This window comes from Megalops cyprinoides, chromosome 25, assembly GCF_013368585.1.
Source record: "Megalops cyprinoides isolate fMegCyp1 chromosome 25, fMegCyp1.pri, whole genome shotgun sequence".
Classification (NCBI taxonomy): domain Eukaryota; kingdom Metazoa; phylum Chordata; class Actinopteri; order Elopiformes; family Megalopidae; genus Megalops; species Megalops cyprinoides.
The window spans coordinates 18,480,588-18,497,711 of record NC_050607.1 but is presented as its reverse complement, the minus strand read 5'-3'; the positions used below and the strand labels follow the sequence as shown (position 1 = coordinate 18,497,711).

Below are 17,124 nucleotides of genomic sequence, written 5' to 3'. Positions count from 1 at the left end.
ACCGAGCCCATCACAGTGAGCCACTTGGAGGGTGGGCGTGGCTTCGCTGACGCCATCCAATCAAACTACACAGTATGTATAGGCTCAGATTCTGAACGGTTTCACCTCTGTGCTGTGCAGGTTTTACTCAGCCTGTTCCTCTGTATTCTTAAAAGAAGAAACTAACCCTCTGGCAGGCATCCGGAATGACCTGGCTTTTCACAGAGAAGAGAGAAATTTAGAGCGACTTCTCTTGACTACTACTGCGCTGTTCAGCAGAATGCTTTCAGTAACGGGGCCGCTTTTGGCAGGGACTGATCACTTTTCGGATCAGTTAATTAAGATAATGAAACATGACTCTGTCACTTTCTCCATTACTTGGGCAACTTTCATATTAAAATGATGAATGCACAAGCGGCTCTCCCTCTCTCCTGTCCTAGTTTCCGAATGCAAATTATTTATTGTCTTAATTTGCCCTCGGCGACCCCCTTGTGCCTGTGCTGGGGTGGGAGCATGAGAAGTACTATACAGGTGCTCACTACCACTTCCTGTGGCTTTTCACAACCACTTCCTCTGGATGCGTGATCACTGCCACTGAAGAGGACAGTATTGATGATTCCTTAGACAAGGCCCCTTTATTGAGAAATGAGCTACACTGGACCCCTGTCCTATCATATCGTTTCCCTGCAACACTGGACCAAAGCAGGCCTCAGTCATGGAGTGGCACAGCCTGGAATCGAGCCAGCGATATCCAGGGCTGAAGGATGAGGTCTGAAGCCTGGGGCTGAGTGTTCCCATGGGGGTTGGCGTAGAGTGAATTAAAAGAAACCAAGAGGTAAGTGCATGGTTTGCGATGTGGGGTGTAAATAAAAGTGGGAGACCTGAGGATGTGGAGGGGCAACTCCGGCCTGGGGGGGGTGCCTTACCCTTGGACGGGTCGGGGAAGATGCCGTGGCTCCGGCTTTTGATGACGGAGGGCTTGGGGGACTGCTGGCTTCCCCCGCCAGAGTGGGGCCTCCCGTGCTCGATGCTCTCCATCTGCTCCTTTAGGGGGAGCCAGCGGGGGGTGTTGTCCAGCTGGGCCGTGTTCGACAGGTCAATGAGCACCTGGAGCACACGTGCCGGGCCATCAGGGAAAAGGGTGTGTGTGTGTGTGTGTGTGTGTGTGTGCGTGTACCTATGTATATGCGTGTGTGTGTGTGTGTGTGTGTGTGTGTACCTGTGTACAGGCATGTGTGTGTGTGTGTGTGTACCTGTGTACAAGCATGTGTGTGTGTGTGTGTGTGTACCTGTGTACAGGCGTGTGTGTGTGTGTGTGTGTGTGTGTGTGTACCTGTGTACAGGCGTGTGTGTGTGTACCTGTATACGTGTGTGTGTGTGTGTGTGTGTGTGTGTGTGTGTGTGTGTGTGTGCATGTGTGTGTGTGTGTGTGTGTGCCTGTGTGTGTGTGTGTGTCTGTGTATGTGTGCCCTAATTCTGTACATAAACGTCTTCCCAAAAACTACTTACCAAATCTTATTTTACCTTAGTGTTATCAAAGGCATATAGTATTGTGGCTGAAATATATTTTTTTCTGATTAGAATATCTTTAATCTGCTGTCTATGTTTAAGTAAATACTAAATATATTTGGGACAACACCATACTATAGACACACACTAGCCCACTGGACATTCTGAAATTTGCAATTCCTTCTTAAAACATGTCCTTCAGATTCCTTCTCAAGACATTAAATGTATACACCAGACCCATTGGTAGGATCATGCATTATTCCATGCGTTTCATGGAAGGGAGGTGAAGAGTTCAAGTTCTTCCAGCGACTTAACACTTTGGTGTTAGGGGTCTACCCCCGTCCGTTTCAAAGGAGATGTGGTGACATCCGCTCGTGCACCACTCACCTCTCCGAGGAAGTCATTGGAGGAGAATCGGTCGTAGTCCCACACGGTCACCTCCAGGGTCTTCTTTTTCAGCTGTAGGGGAGAGACACACGGAGAGGCGTTTGAAACAGCTTGCGGCGGCAGTCGCGCGCACTCCAACCTTTCTTCGGCAACCCGGGGAGAAAGAAACGGCAAGTGAATTTGCTCCCAGTCAAAAATCCATGACGCTTGTAGCGTCTCACTCTGTGAGCCTTTTGGAAAGACCCTTGGCCCCTTGTCGTCGACAGATTGTTTTTACATCTCAGCTGCTGAAAGACAAGCAGAGACCGAGAGAGCAGGAATCTAAGGGGACCTAAGTGACTCATACGTCTTCCTTTCCAGGACCTCATTTCTCACCTTGTTCCATGTTACCAGCCCACATGCTGGATGGATTAAGCCATGGCATTCACAGCTGTTAGCAGCTGGCTTTGTTACACCAGCAAACAGGAAGTGACATCAGACTTTGTATATAAGTCCAGCTAAAATAAATGCTGTTCTTTGCACTTTAGAGAATTTGTACACTATGCCTGTGGCGCCGTGGCTAGAGGATCCCAGGGAATAAAAAACAACCATTACACATAACGAAAACTGAAACAGAACCAGCAACACTGTTCACATAGGTTTGCTATGACTGTACCTCATTCGTTCAAAAGGGGTGCAGTGAGCAGAATCCATGAACCCGTGAATCCTTAGCTTAGCTGGGAAATAATCAAAAGTTTCCATCTGCATCTCAAAGCAACGCGACCTTTGACCTCCGCCTCAGGCTGTAGGGACGGAATAAGCGATCACTGTGAGTGGCGGAAACAGCACTGAAGGAAACGCGTGGCCTACCTGTTCCAGGTGGATGTTTTTATAAATCACCGTCTGGTTCCATTCGGGGTTCAAGCTTTTCTGCACGTGCTTCGTTCTCCTCTTGTTCTCGGCGCTGTGGGGGGGGACGGCGCGGCCACAGTGTTAACAGCAACGAACGGGCACAAGCGCGCGACACTCGCGGCGGTACCTCGGGAATGCGTCGCAAGTGTCGCGCGCTTCGGCGATTTGAAAACGTGAACAGCTTCACCATGCAATGAAGCTGAACGTCACGCTGTCTGACTGAATCTGACGAAAAAGCAGCACGGTGGTGATATCGTGTCCTGCCCGGCGTAGCCCCAGAACACATATATTGACGCTCATTCCCAATGCATGGATTTCTCTTTTAAGCCATGTGATGATGAACATATACATTTGTGGAGGCATATTAATACAGGCCTAAAGCAACTACTGTATGAATGCATCCGCAAACAATGAGTTTTCAATGAGTGCACATGTACTCTATGTATCTCATCATATTGCAAACACACACACCCACACACGTATGTGTACTATATATACATGTATGATACACAGACGTGAGATGAAACCATGGGATTGTCTAATACTATATGGCAATCACTCCCCTCTTAGCATCCAATCAAGGACAGTTTTGTGTCCTTTGAGGCGGAGCATCCAGATGGCTTTTTCTGCACCTGCACAGACGCTATTAGACAATCCTAGGACGTCTACAGTGGCTGACTGGTTCTGGAGATAGCACCCCGTACCTACGGCGGGTAGAAGCATAGCCTAACCCCAACAAGGAGGCCAAAAACAAAAAAAACAAACGACTCACGCTCTGGAATGGCGTGGGCATATGCAAGGCAAAACAAAAAAAAAAAAAAACAGAGAAGCTTCACACTACCTTGCGTTCTGGACAACCATGACTTGGCTGAAAATGTCCAGGGGTTTGCAGCAAAAGCAAGTTTGACAAGACAATAAAAGAAAAAGAAAAGAAAAACAACATCAGAGCAGCAGAGAAGGGAGGGTAGACAAACAGAGAGGAAAAATAAAAGTCAGAGTTACATGCCTAAAGGGAAGGAAAATGGGCACCGATAGTTAGTGGGGAGACGGCCATTACGGCGTATAATCACGTTAACAATCGGGGCACGGCTTTCGCGAGAGTGTAGATACTATTACATGCTATGTGGAGAACACATCGATTCTGTGGCTTGCTCTCAGACTGGTTCCTGTAAAAGAAGTTCAGAGACGGGGGGGGGGTACTATCTCGTTAAGATAACGGCGGAATCTCAAATATGTCTTTCATCGACTTTGTGTCAACGCCAAAAGGTTTGGAAGTGCTGGAGAAGATGATGTAAGTATTGGACATTCCCCCCTGGCTTGGGGGAAGGTGCTGTAGAGTTCATTAATAAATATTGTTCAATAAAATATTCACAAATATTGAGGAAGGAGATTTAAGATTTCTTCTCAGGACTTCCTTTCCTCAGCGAAGAGAAACGACAAGTTATACTACTTGACGAACGTCACCAGAACAAACTGAAATAATTACTAATTAAAAGGTAAATCAAACACAAAAGGGAAGAGAGGGGAAAATGGTTCAGTTGAGCACACATGTCCTCGTATTTTGTGCTATTGAAAGTGGAGAAACTGACATATTATAGGTTTTTGAGAAGAGAATTAATTATGGGGCACCTCAATAGCATAAGGTACTAATCTAAAACTACTTATTCTCAGCCTTTATCTTAACATTTCACACATTTACTTAACTAAAACATAATTAGGCCATGCAAAAATATGACAAGTGCTTATCAATAGACAATAAGTACAGCATTTATACTTAAGTAAGTAACTTAAACTTGGCAGAATGACTGGACGCCACAATGTGGGTATTCAGTAAATGCACAGAATATCCAGTTAAATACAGTGGCTCATTTTATACTTTTTACTGAACAACAACAAATTAAGGTTAAAGAAACGCTAATCAAATGCTAGCAAAGTCAGCACACGCTCCGGCCTCTGGTGAGCATCAAGGAAAGAAAAAACACAAAGAGATCATTAGCTAAGAAATGACAAACACCATCAGCAAGAGCGAGAATAACCTCTCCAGACCTCTTGCACTATGTTGACATGAGACTATCACTCCGCTGATTAGAGGGAAAAAAAAAGCTCCTCTTGAATCACAATATATTCATCCCACTGTCAAGATCAAAGTCAATTTCACACATGAAGGCAAGGCTCCTTGAAACTGTCCCTGGGTCAGATGCCGGCAGCGGTATGGCATTTAGCTGAAAGACTTGAGGAGAAGTTCACCTGGACCTGGACAATGTACCACGGTATTCTACATTCATCTCTGTGGGGAACCAGCGCTGCCATTATTCTGTGACATTTTCCTCGTGTTGTCAGCCTTTAGTATGCACAGCAGGCAGCGGTCTGACCATTTCTTTCTCAACTTGTTCCTATTTTACATTAACATATCTGAAGAAGATTGAAATCATTATTCCAGCTGCCTGGAGCAATTCAGCGAGTATAATAAGGTGAAACGCAGGGATGGAGTTTGGTGGAACATGCCCAGCACACACAGTGGACGGTCTTTAAACCTATTCACGAATGCGTGGGGTGTCCAACCAAAAACTCTCCCTTTTTTTTTTTTTTTCCTCAGAGGTGAAAGCTTTAATGCTGGCAGCCTTTTAATTTCTAACAAAAAATATTCTGACAAGCAGGGACAAAGAAAATAATTCCAAATGTACACACTCATTTGACTGCCATGAGACAGCTATTAGTAATTTTTCTGCTCTGGGTAATGTTCTGATTGACACTCACCCTCTTCCTGGCAGCAGGTACACTTTAACGAATGGGTCAGAGTAGCCATTGTTGTCCCGAGGGGCAAGGTTTCTTGCTTGTAGAACGTGCACGATTAGATTTCCGAGATTCTTATCATAATTGATTTGAAGCTGAGGAATCAGATTAGGAGAAACATTTAGGATAATTATGCACACCTTGTTACAGAATGCTTCCCAGCTGTCTGCAGTAACAGAGAAAAATAGGCTTTGCGTCAAAGGCTGATATATACGTATATCGAATATTGTGTCAGTACTTGCATGCTGATCTGCATACATATGTATGTACATAGTCTGTATTGTAAACAGTTTATGTTAAAAATGTAAAAATTGAGAACTAAATATACAACGATGATATCTGTGATGGTAATAATAATACTTAAAAGTTTTCGAAGAGGTACTATAGTGGAAAGTTATAGGTCCACGCTAATGCATTCAAGAGCACACACTGTACCTGGATCTCCCCTGTGATTGGATGGGACTGAGTCTTTACAGCTTCTGTGGACTGAGAAACAGACAGCAAGAGTCAGATAGGCGGAAGCTGATTGGCTCTTTCCCCTTTGGGGAGTGCTCTCAGGAAATGGGGGTGAGCGGGAGCAGGGTGCTGCGGTGGTCAGGGGACTACACCTGTATTAAGGCTTTCGATTTTCAGCCTCCCAGGTGTAGCAGTGTTTCTGAACTGCTGAGAAATCTCGTTCGCTTATGTACATACCCAACTGTTTAAAGTGCAAGTACACATACTGCACTCTACACAGACAGTTCGTAAGGAAGTAAAGAAAATGTATTTTGCAGAAACAAAGAAAACTGAAAATTATTGCTGAATATATGGCTCTAATCTGCCAACATTTTAGATGGAAATTTATAAAAGAAACTCAAAACCTCATCCCGGTGGCTATTTACATTAAAGCACCTCTGTGGAGCAGGGCTGCGCGGCAGTGTAGCATAGTGGTTAAGGAGCAGGACTTGTAACCAAAAGGTTGCCAGTTCGATCCCCGCCGGGACACTGCTGTTGCACCCTTGGGCAAGGTACTTAAGGTACTTAACCCACAATTGCCTCGGTAAATATCCAGCTGTATAAATAGATGACATTGTAAAGAACTGCAACCTATGTAAGTCGCTTTGGATAAAAGCGTCTGCTAAATGACTAAATGTAATGTAAATGTATAATGTTTGAGCAACTGTTGGCCCTGGATATGAAAAGGAATGGCATATATTAATGCCGAAAATAAACATTTAGGTGCGAAGGCTAAGCCATAAACATACCTGTTCGAAACTTACAGATTCCTCTGTGTGACATGGAGCTTAACCTATTCTGCCAAATGCTGTGTGTTCTAGCCCGGGTGATACACACAACAGCAAGTAATACAAGGGACTTGGATGAATGCAGGTTTCCTCTATAAACTGTCTCTGTTTTCGTCGTCTAAACTAAGAGAAAATGCACATTATACATCGCGTGATTCATAGCCTCCCTTCTGGAGGGTTTTCTAGCCAAGTCTGAAGAGGTTCAGTCCGGAGCCTCTATGAACTTCATGCAACTGCGCCCAAATTACAAAGGCATGTGAGGTGACCCAATGACCCCCCACCCCCCGCCACCTCACCCGACCTCTCCGCTTAGAGTTAGGTCAGGAGACGGACAGGAGTTAAAAAGCATGATGAAGTTGCACGCAAAACATTAGAACACCCCCTGGAAAAGCACAAAGACAGGGGTTCTCCTCACACAGGTCTCACCGAGAAATTTCATGTAAGAGATCCTGACTACATTAGCGCTTCTGTCACTGAAGACATTTAGCACTGCCTTTTGAACCAAAGTATTTGCCGACAGAAAAGAGATTTGATTTTGAGTGGCAGTTCAAACAGAAGGAAATGCATTCTGTGATTATTCTTGGCTGTGATGTAACGGGATTTAGGGGGGATTTAAGTATCGAGGGTAGGAGAGAGGAAGGAGAGGTGGTGGATGTGATTTTCCTGAGTGAATGGGGATTTAGCAAAAAAGCCTGTAAAGCACACCCCCCCCCCCCCCCCATTCTTATTCCTAAATCACTGTCTCCCCCAGACGCCAAGAGTCTGCACCTCAAGAGTGACCCATCATATATTTTGCGGGTGACACGTTTGCCAAAACGCCTGCCCCTGCTACCCACACACGGTGAATTATCTCCTAATTGGCTGCAGCACTCTGGCTAAGGAAGACGTTGCTATATTTGATGTAAAAATCTCTGAGGTGCGATTTAACACAGGACAGAACTGGGTCATAAACATTGCCAAACATTAAACTGCAGTAACAGTTACAAGCCAAGCAAAAAAGTAACATGCAAGATATAAACATCCAAAACGTGTTAAATTCGCAAATTATCAGCCTGCACTACAGCAAAGTGAAATATTGGAGTCATAGTGTGTACATTTTAAATGCAATTTGCGCTCCGCTTAATATTCAAATCTCTACCTCAGTGATAATCCCTGCAAACTGAGTTGGGCACAGTGACATCTTTTATAGGTGTGTAATATCACAGCCGTTTTACAGGTTTGCTCCTGTCTGATGCACAGATCGTGCCCGGTTCCAAGCAATATCCCTCACCTTGCTGCTGTGTCTTTTCTTGCTGACGGAGGGCGAGCCCGGCTGGCCTGGGCTGGGGACGGCACTCGAGGCAGCCGACGCAGTGCCCGACTGGGGGTGGGGTCCTTTCTCCGTGGCGGACGCGGCCGTGGAAGGCGCCTGCTGCTGGGAGACCTTCTGTAGCTCCGCGGCCAACTGTTTGGGGTCGACTCCAGGGGACCTCTGCCTGTCTCCTGGAGATAAATCACAAGGTAGGCGGCAGTGTGGAGCGGAGCTTTGGGACTACACTTATAACCAGGTTGTTTTAGGCTTGAATCCTACTGGTTGCTGTAGGATCGAATGGACACTCGTTTTGTGTTCTTGGGTACCCAACCAGGATTCTGTATTGAATATAAGTGAAGTGTAAGTATAAACGGGCACTGTGTAAAATATTACAAAATAATGACGTCAATATCAATCCAAACTGCACAGAATTGGAATCACTGTGACGGCAGAAAAAAAAAATCTGTTCTGTGAATCACAGACATGAAGGCGGAGATTTGTGCTGTTTCCAGAGTATTTTAGGAGCAGGCCTTCGAGTCCCCAGATCAAACGCATCCCCGGCTCTCTCCCGGGAGTCTAAGCGAGCACGTTTGTCAGAAAGTCCCGGGAAATAGGTCAGCTTTCATCTGGAGTTAGGAGGTGGTTAACTAACACCAAACAAAAAAGTAAAGAGAAAAAGCCGGTACCTGCCATCGCGCCGGCTCAGACGCTGAAGCAGCGGGGGTCCCAGTCAGCCTGCCCACGCCAGCGCGGGACGGGCGGCCGGCCCTGACGTCAATTCTACGACTGCCGAGCGGCTGGGGAGCGCGCTCCTTATCTCATCCTCCTTCCATTAATAAACACCGGGCCCCGGGCAGAGGCAGGGAAGCGAGGCATCGTGGGAGAAAAACCTACCAGCCTTTGTCTGATCGTGCAGCTCCAGGTGCTGGGGGTGTTCAGAATCCGACAGCATGTTCAAATCTCTGAGAGAGAGGGAGAGAGAGAGAGAGGGAGAGAAAGGGAGAGAAAGAGAGAGAGAGAGAGAGAGAGAGAGAGAGAGAGAGAGAGAGAGAGGAAGGCCGAATCAGCCAGTGAATAATCTCCTACCTCCCTCTCGCTGGCGTACTGGAGACAGAAGCTATTTAAGGCTTGATGTATAATACTTGCACTTTACTCATTTAGTCTACTTTAAACAGTGGAAAGTCGGTAAGCATTTGATTCAAATAGAGTTAAAAAGCAATGGAAAATGAATGACCAGGCGGAACACTCTGCCACAAGAAATGCAAGCCTTTGCAGGGCTCTCCCCCATCACAGCCAACCAGGCATGTTTATTTAATAAAAGGCTATTTCTATCAAACCGAAAGCATTTGGACAAATGGAGCCTCGGCTTGCTTGTGAGGAGGTCTGCCCAACGCCAGAGCGGACGCCTGAACGTCCAAACGGGCTTCCGGAAAACGCTCAGCTCCTCTCAGTTGCTAGGCGACAAGACACAAACGGAAGGGTGGGAGGAGGAAGGGGGAGGAGCCGCTCACAGTCTGACGCATATCTCCGCCTCGCCGCACTGCTGGCTCACGAGGCCCTGGACTTCTTCGTAGGTTTTACCCGTCAGAGGAGCTCGGTTCCATTCCAGCACCTGCATTCCTGTGAGAGGGGGAGGAGAGGGGGCGCAAGACGGCTCATCAGTCCCCATTGGGTTGCTGCCCGACGGCCACTGGTGTCACACGGCAAACAGGGCAAAGGAAAAAACAGCGCCATCTTCAGGAAAACAGATGCGGTGTGTAACACTTCAGTCCCTATTGATCTACTTCTTGCTCCATTAGCTACTGCCTATCTAAGATGCCAAGAGAATAATCTCAGGCTGTTGGTTAAACAATGTGATCTCCTGGTGTCCTGGTGTGCCCTGGTGTGGGTATGTGTTCAACATTAATCTTTGAATTAAACAGCACTTCTTCGTTAACTTGAAATGATACAGCACTTTAAGTGGCCACATCGCCTCAAGGACAATATCTGATGCTCTATTGAAAATCAATACCATATATGAACAGAATGTGTCATCCAACCCTCTGCTCGTTTTACAGTGTACCACAAGCAAATCTTTACCCACAGCCATGCTGAGGAAGCCACTGGTCTCTCCATATGGAGGTCTGGCTGGAGAAATTGCTACGCTGCTGCTTCTACACGCAGACCAGACTCTGTGCTTCCTCATTTGTAATTCATCTCGGGCTCTGAGCCGTGTTCGCCTGCCAGTACGAGAGCCGTCTCAGAATGGCCTCTTTCTTTAAGGCAGCTGGTTAGCCGCACGCATGTGCCACGGCCGCACTTACCTTTGTGAGGTGAAAGGTGGGCCCCCCCCCCCCCCCTTTATGCATAATTCACGTATTTATTTGTATAACTCCTTGATACAAATATCCCTCTCCCCGCGAACGGCTGCGGCTGCTTTGAGTTTGAATTTGAATACCATTCCAGGGGAAAGAGAGAGAGTTTCTGCAAGGCATGCCGGAGAAAAGGGAGCAGGGACTCCACAGCAGATGCTCCATAAAAAAAGAACCAAAAAAAAAAAAAAAAAAGGAAGCAAACCGCACTGCAAACACACCAGCTCACCGGGAGCCGCCACTTACACAAGTGGAAGCGCGTCTTCAGGTATTTCAGATAAGCCTTCTGATTATGCTGCGCCCTGTGAGCTGTGACAGAGAATGGGACAAATCAAGACCGCGCCTGACGATTCTGGCAAACCGCGCCACGCAGCGACACCGTCGACAGGATATTCTAAACATTACCTCTAGCACCGAATATCTGTCACACACCGTGCTCCCCTGAAGAAGAGAATTGAAAAATTAATCGTAGGAGATGTTCCAGTAACGATTGCCAATGACTGTAGCTACTATAAACAGACGGATGGACAGACAGACACACAGATGGACAGACGGAAAGATTCTTCCTATTTATCTTCTATCCAAGATTTTACTTCCATTTACATTTACATTTATTCATTTTGCAGACAAGTGAGAAGGAGTACAACACAAGCAAAAAGACATATAATGAGTCAACAATATGAGAAATGCTGCATGACCATTCAATAGTTGGCAAGCAGACAAGCTAAAAGCTAGTTACAAGCTAGATGGTATAGAAACTTCCCTGCCTAATGATTGAAAACTTGATTCAGATTCGACCCAATCAGACAGGTTTATCAGTCATTACTGTAAGTCAGACAAAATGTCTGAGCCCACATGAACACAGCAAAGTGGAGCAGCCACATCGAATCTCCTTCGAACCCGGGAAAAAGAGGCTTCAGCTTTCACAGCCTCAGAATTTCCTTATAACACACATCTCCTTTTTCATCAGAAAAGAAAAAAGCCATCTGCAGCTCATAGCCTTTAATCCATCCTGGGCTGTCAGAGGGTGGCCAGGGACAATGACTTTTTTAGATTGACAATTAAAGCCACAGTCACAGAACAGTTCAAAGGTTATGCTATCCCAGAGTCTCTCCTCAGGGGTGAGAGAGTGTACCACAGGGGGATCAAATATTTAGAGGTACAGAAAAGGATGGAGGGAGAGGTGAATGGATCAACTAATAATAATAAAAAAACTGAAGACAAAAAACATAAAAGAAAAGGGCAGAACAGCCACACGTCCAAAACTTTAAGGGCTTTAGTCCCACATATCCACATATAAAATGAGAATGTGTCTTAAACTCCCAACACTCTAAAATTCATACTAAAATGCAGGAAATACATCAGATAGTGAATACTCGTAGGAGTATTATTTTGATTTTGAGCAAGATAGACGACTTACAGTTTTAGGCACTAAGATGCGTGGCACGTTTGCACATTTTAACTGTATAGTAAATCACATAGTTGGACAAAACATATGTAAAGTGGGATTATTGTATTGTGTCATTTAGACACACCTATGTGTGTCTCATAAAGGAGACTTTGTTATTCCAGTTTGAAAGCACCATAAGCAATCGTACTATGAAAATGGTGCATGGACTTGAATGAACCTACCTGTTACTGGAATCTCACACTGCTGATACTGATCATGTGACACAGCTTGCTGCACTGAGGCCTATCACTTGTCCTCCAGACCAATCCCTCTGACCTCTGTCGAGACCTACCTCTCAGCTATAGGTGCTCAGTTACCTGTCTGATTAATGACTTTGAACTGTCTGTGTTCCATCTATGTTCTAAAGCTGCTGTGAGAATACCAGTTAAAAAAAACTCATGCATGAGATCCTAATATTTCAAACCACTACTGGAACTTTGAGCTAAGGTTTCAAAACACGTGATGGCATCCCCAACTTCAAAACTACTTTGCATGATTTCAACCCCTTTCAATCTGGCTTTGGAGCCATACAAAACACTGATGCAGCTCTGGTAAACGTAGCTAATGTTTTATGTGTGACTACAGTATCCTCCTTAACTTGTACACAAGAGAATATGAAACTCTATACCATGTGGAGACATCACTGGGTCTTTCTGAGATAGTCTTTCTATTCATTCAAATCTATCAAACAGACAACATTGTTTTACTCTCAACTGCAAATGTTGTTCTAGCCTAGCCAGTTAGGGTGTTCCTCAGGGCTCTGTATTAGGTCCATTCCTCTTTTGTGTCAAGTGTATCCATTCAAGCTGAATGAGCAATAGTGTCAGACCAGTGTGAGCATAACACTGTTCAAGCCCTACCACAAGTTAACTTGTCCAATCTGACCAGGCAACAGAAACCAAGTGTACTAAGATACATTAATAGAGGGAATGTCTGTGCCTCTAATGGAGTGTGTAACTGGTTAGTTAGTTTTGAAACTGTCTTACGTATAAGCCTCACATATAAAATACCTTTTTCCCTCCTCCACAGCATTACCCAAACAAGCCTCTTTGTGTGTGCCTTTATCAGTTCCAGATCAGAGTATTTTATGTGCTTTTAACTGGAGTCCCTGCTAAGCTTTTTAACAAGCCTGTTCAGAACCATGTTGGCATTTTATCGACCGCAGCACCGTGAAAACACACCACCTCGATGCTGTTCAGATCACAGCGATTTCCAGTTGATTTTAAGGTCCTCCTTTGCACCCACAAGCCTCTTCAAGGTACTGTGCTCAGTTACCCGTGGGACATTCTCAATATTGACACACCTGCCTACATTTTATGCTCTTTCACTTCTACCTTCCCCACAGCTTCTTTCTGCAAACCTGTAGAGAGCGGCAGACAGACCTCTCTGCTTCTCAGCCACCCACCACCAGAACGTGCTTACAGAGCCATCAGCCATCCCAGCTACAAATATTTCTCCTAAACTACTTTTTTAAGATGCTGTCTAAGCGTATCCCTTCACTTCATTCATAACACAGTGCTTCCACCATTTTATACACCCCACTTTCTCTTTTATGTCTTCATATCTCTCTCATCTCTCTGATTGCATTTTGACCTGTTTTAAATTAAAGTTCCATTTTATGACATAAACCCCCTTGAATGTGAGACAGGACAGCATTAATAAAAGCTGTATTAGGGCTGTTGTCGTTGCTGTTATTATTTAAATGAAAAACGTTTGCCTGCAGGAGGACGTGAGAAAAGTGGGTGTTGAAAAACATCACATACTGAAGACAATCCAGATGAAGAATTAATCTTTCCATTCAGACGCCTCGGTCGTGGCACCTGCTTTTGATGTCATAATGGTACATTGTCCAGAGCTGTGATTCAGCCTGTTAAACCTTACTTCTGGGCCCAACAAAGGAGAGGTTATAAGGAAATCTAGCTCTCGCACAAAGATGCCATCAGTTCAAAAGAAGGGCATATGAAATAAATATCGCATTGGTGCACCAAGCTGGCATCACCCCCCCTCCCTTTTTCTATTTTAATATGCCCATTTGGGAAGTCATAATTCACAGACAGAGTTCTTGCAAAAGGGGGCAGACAAAGGCGTAATAATTTAAGAATCTCCTGCGTGGAACATTACATTACGGCCACAGAGGGTTTAGAGCTGCAGGCTAGTACCAGTGCAATGAGCCTCCCATAGATCTCGGGAGAAAAAATCAATGTGGCCCCTTTTGAATTCATTTCCAGCAAATGAAACAAAAAAGATGATGTCATGAAAACATATACTCTCTCGCTTCTGGACGCGGGTCAAAAATCCATATCCTTGCTCCGTGTAAACAAACCCCAGACATGCAATGGCTATATTTCACCCCACAATATTCCAAAGGTCTGTTTGACTTAAATTATTTTCAGTAACACTCAGCTGTGTGCTGCTGCGGGTCAGAAGTCAGCTGGTTTATAGACACACCCATATCAGTGGCATTCCCTCCCATTGGCGCATGTTCTTTATGTGATTAATATTCATGAGTCAGGTAGGCATGTTCATATAAGAACATAAGAACGTATTATGACGAGAACAGGCCATTTGGCCCAACTAAGCTCGCCGTTTCTTAATTAAAGGGTATCCAAAACTGCATCAAGTCTAGACTTGAACACAGCAAGGGTCTCTGCCTCAACTACATGACCTGGCCTATTCCATGTATTGATAACTCTTTGTGCAAAATAATATTTCCTTATATCAGTGCGGAAATTATTCAATGTGACCTAGCCACAATTATAAGATGCGTTATCATCCACTGTTGAATGCTCAGATGGTAAATATCATTCAAGGTCGAGGATGAGAGCATGAAACATTTCCACAAATGGTCATTGGATCTGAAAAGGAAAGACAACAGGCCTGGCAGCAAAACGCAAGGGCAAAGACCACAAGCAAACAGGCCACGATCCCCATGTTCTGGGGGTAACCTCACAATGATTAGACAGGTTTGTAATTTTAAATGGTGGGAGCACGATACCCCTGACCTCTATAAACCTTGGAGGCAGCGTTAAAGCAGGGAGCTCGCACTTAAATGGATGAGCAAAGCTGTCTGGCCTGGACCCCTTCCAGAACAGCCATTCTCATTGCGCACACGTAGCTGGATGGAATCAGCCTGGCAGAGACTCCCCGGTCTTCCCCTGGCCGCCCTCAGAAGGAGCTATTCCTGCGACGCCTTTGACCAATCACGGCAGACCCCGCCCTCTTCGTCAGCAAACATTCATCCCTCTGCTGTTTTTTTGCATCTTCCAATTACGGGTTTGCTCAAGACGCAGCCTAGTGGTCAGTGTGTGTACTGCACCTGTCCAGCCCAGTGCAGTACCAGCCTGTGAGAGATCCAATTCAAATTCAACAGCCTTGTTTAGATGGTGCTGGTATTGAATGGTACGTATTGTTTTCACACCGCACTGCCTTGGCAAGGCTAGGTTTACCTGAATGTAGCCTGTGTGCTTTGCTGAGAGTCACCGGAAATGTATTCCCATCTGAGGTACTGCATGCCTAAAACTCTAAGCTTACTTAATAGCAGTGAATTTTGAGGATTTGCTTATTGATATTTTGGATTCGATTTGACAAATTCTGCATTACATATGGTGGAATTAATTATTGTTCCACAAAACCAACAGTTATCACATTAATCCGCTGCTCAGTACAATTTAATTACATGCGCTTTAGACACCAATAAAGAAGAGAAAATATTAATTCTCCCATTCTAACGCACACAGATGTCCTTTTCTTCTGTTTATCTATTATGAATTTTATGTATTGTTTTAACAGTTTAAGCTTCTGTTTTTCTTTTCCTTTCCCAAACTGCAGCTTTTGCGTTGCAAAATGAGTCAGAGTGTTTGCCTTGAAGGGGAACATCATGCTAAGAAATGTCTATCACAATATAATTCTGTCCGTTCCCTTCAACATCATGTCAACATTAATGGAGCCAGTCGAAAGCAAAAATCTTTTACATCCACATTTCTGGATTCACCTCGAGGACTTCTGCTACATTTATTACCTTACGCTCGGTGGCGGATTCATAAAATGGTAGCGCACAGCGTAACACGGGACACATTATTCAAAGACCTTTCAGGGTGGCGCCGTTGAAAGAAATTTTTTGCTTCCTTTAAAATTACACGCTGTGCTCAGCGCTCATTCACCTCGCACCTCCGAAAGCTAAAACACCCCGGTGAATTCAGTCTCCATTCCAGCGGCTTGAAATCCCAATAATGACGGCCATTCATGGGCACAGAGGCAGCGGCAAAAGCCATACACAGATGCACCTGGAAAGCGGCTCCTCTCACAATGCGCGCCGGGCGCCGGAACAGGATAGCGGTATCGCTGGAGCAGCCGCGCACGAAGCGGTGCCTGACATTACAGACGTTTGCAATGACAGACGTGTCCCTCTTTGACCCTGCTTGAATACAACTGCGACCATGGGCCCTGTTTTTTTTTTAAAAATTTGCTTTACTCTGCGCTTGACGCTGACTCAACTCGAAAGGACGTCACGGGGGCTGGTGCACCGGCCCCAGTCTAAAATGACGCCATCTGGGAACGGCTGAAGTCCCCGTGGTCATCCATCCGAATGCTGTATTTTATTTTCAAATGAATCCAGCGAGTGTTACATTAATCAGACCGGACAGAGCTTTATCCCTTGAACATTAGTATTTGGAAGTAGAAGCAAACCAAAATTAATTAACTGAGTGTATATACAGAGAGAGAGAGAGAGAGAGGGAGAGGGAGAGGGAGTGCATGTTAAGTATTATTTAAATCCAGGTATGTTGCGGTTTCCGTTAGCATGGGAAACCGACCTTCCACAACCTGTCCTGTCTGTTCGGCAGCTCCACCTGGTAAAACTTTGGCAATGTACGCTCCGATGTCCCCACTGCTCCCAGGGATCTCCTTCCCGCCCACCACTCTTATGCCTAGTCCGTTGCCTACAACCAATCAGAAAATGAAATAGAACAATCAATTAAACAATAAATACGAAACACAAACGATAGCTCCATCATACAGCACAACAAATACCATGCGATCAAACAAACAGCACACATATAATGAACTTGGTTGCACGATTAGTTTCATTCCGAAGACTTCATTAAGAAGTCTTACAATTAACTGTGGCCATGTTACAACAGCTCGTGAAAAAAAAACATTCGGATAAATATTTTTAAATAAATGAAATGAATA

General features: G+C 45.1%; 1 protein-coding gene across 1 annotated transcript in view; it reads right to left on the bottom strand.

Moving 5' to 3' along the window:
- Nucleotides 1-17,124, bottom strand: part of LOC118771737 (protein piccolo-like) — a 95,221-nt gene that overhangs the window by 17,931 nt on the left and 60,166 nt on the right. The window contains exons 14-23 of the mRNA XM_036519743.1: nt 16,746-16,871; nt 9,645-9,753; nt 9,028-9,095; nt 8,113-8,324; nt 5,995-6,045; nt 5,524-5,654; nt 3,608-3,634; nt 2,725-2,818; nt 1,876-1,947; nt 906-1,086 (exon numbers count right to left, since the gene is read on the bottom strand). Of these exons, the coding sequence (XP_036375636.1) occupies nt 906-1,086; nt 1,876-1,947; nt 2,725-2,818; nt 3,608-3,634; nt 5,524-5,654; nt 5,995-6,045; nt 8,113-8,324; nt 9,028-9,095; nt 9,645-9,753; nt 16,746-16,871 (1,071 nt within the window). The remainder of the gene's footprint in view (nt 1-905; nt 1,087-1,875; nt 1,948-2,724; nt 2,819-3,607; nt 3,635-5,523; nt 5,655-5,994; nt 6,046-8,112; nt 8,325-9,027; nt 9,096-9,644; nt 9,754-16,745; nt 16,872-17,124) is intronic.